This window comes from Orycteropus afer, unplaced genomic scaffold (assembly GCF_000298275.1).
Source record: "Orycteropus afer afer isolate SDZICR_OR568_19922 unplaced genomic scaffold, OryAfe1.0 scaffold00524, whole genome shotgun sequence".
NCBI classification, from domain to species: domain Eukaryota; kingdom Metazoa; phylum Chordata; class Mammalia; order Tubulidentata; family Orycteropodidae; genus Orycteropus; species Orycteropus afer.
Genome location: NW_006922111.1, coordinates 1,417,021 through 1,420,845, shown reverse-complemented (window position 1 = coordinate 1,420,845; position 3,825 = coordinate 1,417,021). Strand labels below are relative to the sequence as shown.

The window sequence follows — 3,825 nt, the reverse complement described above, 5'->3', positions numbered from 1 at the left end:
GAGGTTCAGGGAAACTGAGATGTCACAAAGCTGGACAGCAGCACAGTCACCCCCAGGCACAGACGAGTCACCTTCAACATCCCTCCAGGCCCTGTGAGCCTCAGCGTCCCCACGGTAGGGGGGGCACTGACGGCCTTCCCCTGGGGCCTGCGCAGAGACGAAGCAGACGCAGCCCGGGCACACACAGTGCCAACTGCCAAGTGCTTCCGCTAACACACATGCAAAGAGCACACACGTGGCTTTTCCAGGCTCCGAAAGAGCTTGTCCTGACACTCTTACTACTCATGACAGCAACGCTAACCTTCTGGGCCCTTCGAGGCAGACGGGAGGCAGGACGGACAAGGGCTTCCCTCCTTGTGAGGCGTTGTTCCTCATTCCTGGGTGTCTACCAAGTGTCTGCTGAGCACCAGGCGCAGACTGTGCCCTGAGGCCCTGAGAGGTCAGGCCGGCCAGTGACTGGGGGTCTATACGAGCCCGGGTCCTCCAACTATATCACCCCCTGCCCCCACCCCACCTCAAGCTCTCCATACCTTTCACAGAAGCAGAGTCTAGAAGGCCCGAGCTCCTTACCCTGGCCTGGTCCCTGTGCAGGGTTGAGGTGAACCTCCTGTCCCACTCTCTGCCTCCTCGACTCACTGGGGACCAGGAGCTGAGTGGGTCTGTGGGGCCCATGGGACCAACTGGGGCAGGGTCTGTAGGGACAGGTGCTTTGAGGAGACTGCTGGGTCCAGTACGGCCACTGGGGCACTGGGACCTGAGGGGGAATCACTGACCAGGCTGGCTTCCCGTATGCAGAGGTGAAGGGCACTATCAGAGCAGGGGGCCACCCACCCAGGTGTCAAGGCCACCCCATCTCCGACTGCTTCCCAGCCAGTTTCCCCCTCCCTTAGAATCCTCCAAGATTCCTGGACCACGCTCCAAATGCTCTGACTGACGTAGGAGACAGTGTCAATCTAATCCAGCCTGCCTTTGCTTCTGGCACCCCACCTGTGGCCCCAGCCTCAGCCTCCCCAGAACCTGCTGCACCCACTCTGCCCTGTCCTCACCCACCTTGTTCACTCTGGTCCCCACACACTCAGGGCCCCAGCCTGGCCTCTTCAGAACCTACTGTGCCCACTCTGCACCCTGTCCTACCCACCATATCTACTCTGCCCCCTTCCCCAGCCCACCTGGGTACGCCTGCCCATGTACCAACACTGTGCCCACTCTGCCCCCTTCCCCAGCCCACCTGGGCGCGCCTGCCCATGTACCAACACTGGCTCCAGCGTCACCTCCAGAAAGCCGGCCAGACCCCAGTGGACCCTGTGCAGCCCCTCCCACTGCCCCAGAGCCCGTGCAGTCACCGTCACCACCTAGGTCTTCTTACCCCATAACCACACTGAAGGTGCAGGTGTCAGAGCCAGAGTGCGGCCACCAGCAGGATGGGGACAGCAGGGGAGGGGGCATGAGATGGGGGGGCAGACATCACTCCATCCCATGAGGTGGGAGAAAACGCCTGGTGTGGTGGTTAAGTTTGTGTGTCAATGTGGCTGGGCCTGGTTGAGTGGCTGGGCAGCCGGATGTAGTATTCCCCATGATAAGACTGGTAATCAACTCCATGGTGGAATCTACTGTGAGCAGCTGAGTAGCTGCCTTAGGGCTGTGGTCTGCTTCCTGTATATAAGAAACAGCTTTGGGAACGGTCTGTAGCTTATGGCATCGTTGAACCCTGCATGTAGCCGTGTCATTGTTCAGCAGCCTGTCATGCTCTGCTGACCTTAGGACTTTCAATGGACTTGAATCAATGGCCTGCCGTGTGGTTTGGTAACATCGGGACTGTGCATTTTAGTTGTTGACCTTGGGCTTGTCAGCCTCAGCAGCCAGCAGCTGCCTGAGTGAAGAGATGCCTCCAGCTTCAGTGGGCCGGGAGCAGGAGGCGGAGCTAAAAAAGCCCAAGGTTGAGGGGCTTTCACACAGCCCTTAGAGCCTGGCACTTTGAACTTGGACTTCTAGCCTCCCGAACTGTAAGAAAATAAACTCCTGTTTGTTAAGGCTGTCCCATTGGTGGTATATTCCTATTAGAGTGACACTAGGAAACCAGAACACCTGGTGATCTGCTCCCATGAAGATCACAGCCCAGGAAACGTTGGGGGGCGTCCACTCTGTCATATGGGGACACTCGGAGTGGGAAACTGAGTCATCGGCACACAACAATACGTCCTCTGTGAGCTCTGTTCCTCCTGACAGGGGTGGTGGTCTAGGGAGAGGCCTCCACCTCAGGGACACCCAGCCAGGTCCAACTGGAACTATCTCTCTACTCCCTGGACTTCCGGTGACATCTAGAAATGCACAGTCCAAGGTGGAAGAACCCATGTTCATGTACACTTCTCCACCTACAAAGTCCCACAACATAAACTGTGGGCTGTGGTGATGACAGAGCTGGGTGGAATCCCAGAGCCGCCACTTTGGACAGCCCTGAGGGAGGGGTAGGTAATTTCCCTGAGCCTCATATTACTCACCAAACACCATGAATAATAACAACTTGCCATATCACGTATGTGCCAAGCCACACGGCTCTGAGGACCATGGAAAGGCCATGGGGTGAACCATGGGCACACAGTAAGCCCCAGACAAGTGGCAGCTACCACTATGAACACATGCCCTCCCTATAACTCTTATGGAAATGAGGCCCAGAGAAGGAAAGGACTTGTCAGGGTCACACACCAACAGGCCCAGTCTCTGCCCCCCATCACCAAGGAACCTGTATCCTCTGCCCCACGTGAAGGACCAGGCACCCTACAAGGGACCACTTACCTCCTTGGCAAGCTTTTCTGCCTGATCGTAGAAGTGGGTTTCCATCAGTCCAAAAGAATACATGCCTTTCACGTAGCTAGAAACAGAGAAGGATCTTAAATGACAGAGCCCAGAACATTTTTAGGCAGTGCCACCATTCTGTGATATTGTCATGGGGACACATGACGCTGGGCATTTGGCAAAGCCTGCAGAACTGCAGAGCACAGAGCAGAGCCCAGTGTCAGCCACGGACTTGAGTCAATGACAGCGTGTCAATATCGGCTCATGTGCTGTCACAAAGGTACCCCAGGGGTGAGCGACGCTAACAGGAGGAGCAACTGTGGGCGGTGGGGGTGTGGGGGCTGGCTATGAGAACTCTCTGGACTTTCTGTGCAATTCTTCTATCACTTACAACCAAACCAAACCTAATACCAGGCCCACACGTTATCAATGCCTTCATGTGCACACGAAAGCTGGACAACGAATAAGAAAACCTCACGGGAGCTGATGCATTGAACTGTGGGGTTGCTGAGGAGTGTTAAACACACCACAGACTGCCCGAAGAGTGGACGGATCTGTCTCGGAAGAAGTGTAGCTGAATGCTCCTGAGAAGCAAGGATGGTGAGACTCTCAGAGTTTGGTCCTGGGAGAAGAAGGGACCAGTCCCTGGAGCAGGACATCATGCTTGGTAAAGGAGAACATCAGCCAAAAGGGGAAGGCCTCAAGGAGATGGACGGACCAGCAGCCTTGACAGTGGCCTCAAGTGTGCCGACGCCTGAGAGGACAGGACAGGACCGGGCAGCTTTCTGTTCTGTTTGTTGTACACGGGGTCACTGTGAGTCAGAACCGACTCAACGGCACCTAACAACGAAACCGTTCTGAAAAACTAAAGTCTAAAAAGAAAAAGGAAAGGGCAGATCTGTGTTAATAAATAAATAAATGAACTATACAGATGCCCGGGGACTTGTAATCCTCACGCCCGGCCAGCTATTGCCCAAGCCGGACACTGTGCCAGGCGTCGCGTCTCCCTGCTGAGTTGAGGCTTCCGTTAGC

At 55.7% G+C, this 3,825-nt stretch overlaps 1 protein-coding gene across 1 annotated transcript in view; it reads right to left on the bottom strand.

Annotated features, from left to right (window-relative positions):
• Positions 1-3,825, bottom strand: part of TTC38 (tetratricopeptide repeat domain 38) — a 39,092-nt gene that overhangs the window by 21,020 nt on the left and 14,247 nt on the right. Inside the window, exons 6-8 of the mRNA XM_042782932.1 lie at positions 2,794-2,869; positions 1,229-1,319; positions 637-754 (exon numbers count right to left, since the gene is read on the bottom strand). Coding sequence (XP_042638866.1) covers positions 637-754; positions 1,229-1,319; positions 2,794-2,869 — 285 coding nt within the window. The remainder of the gene's footprint in view (positions 1-636; positions 755-1,228; positions 1,320-2,793; positions 2,870-3,825) is intronic.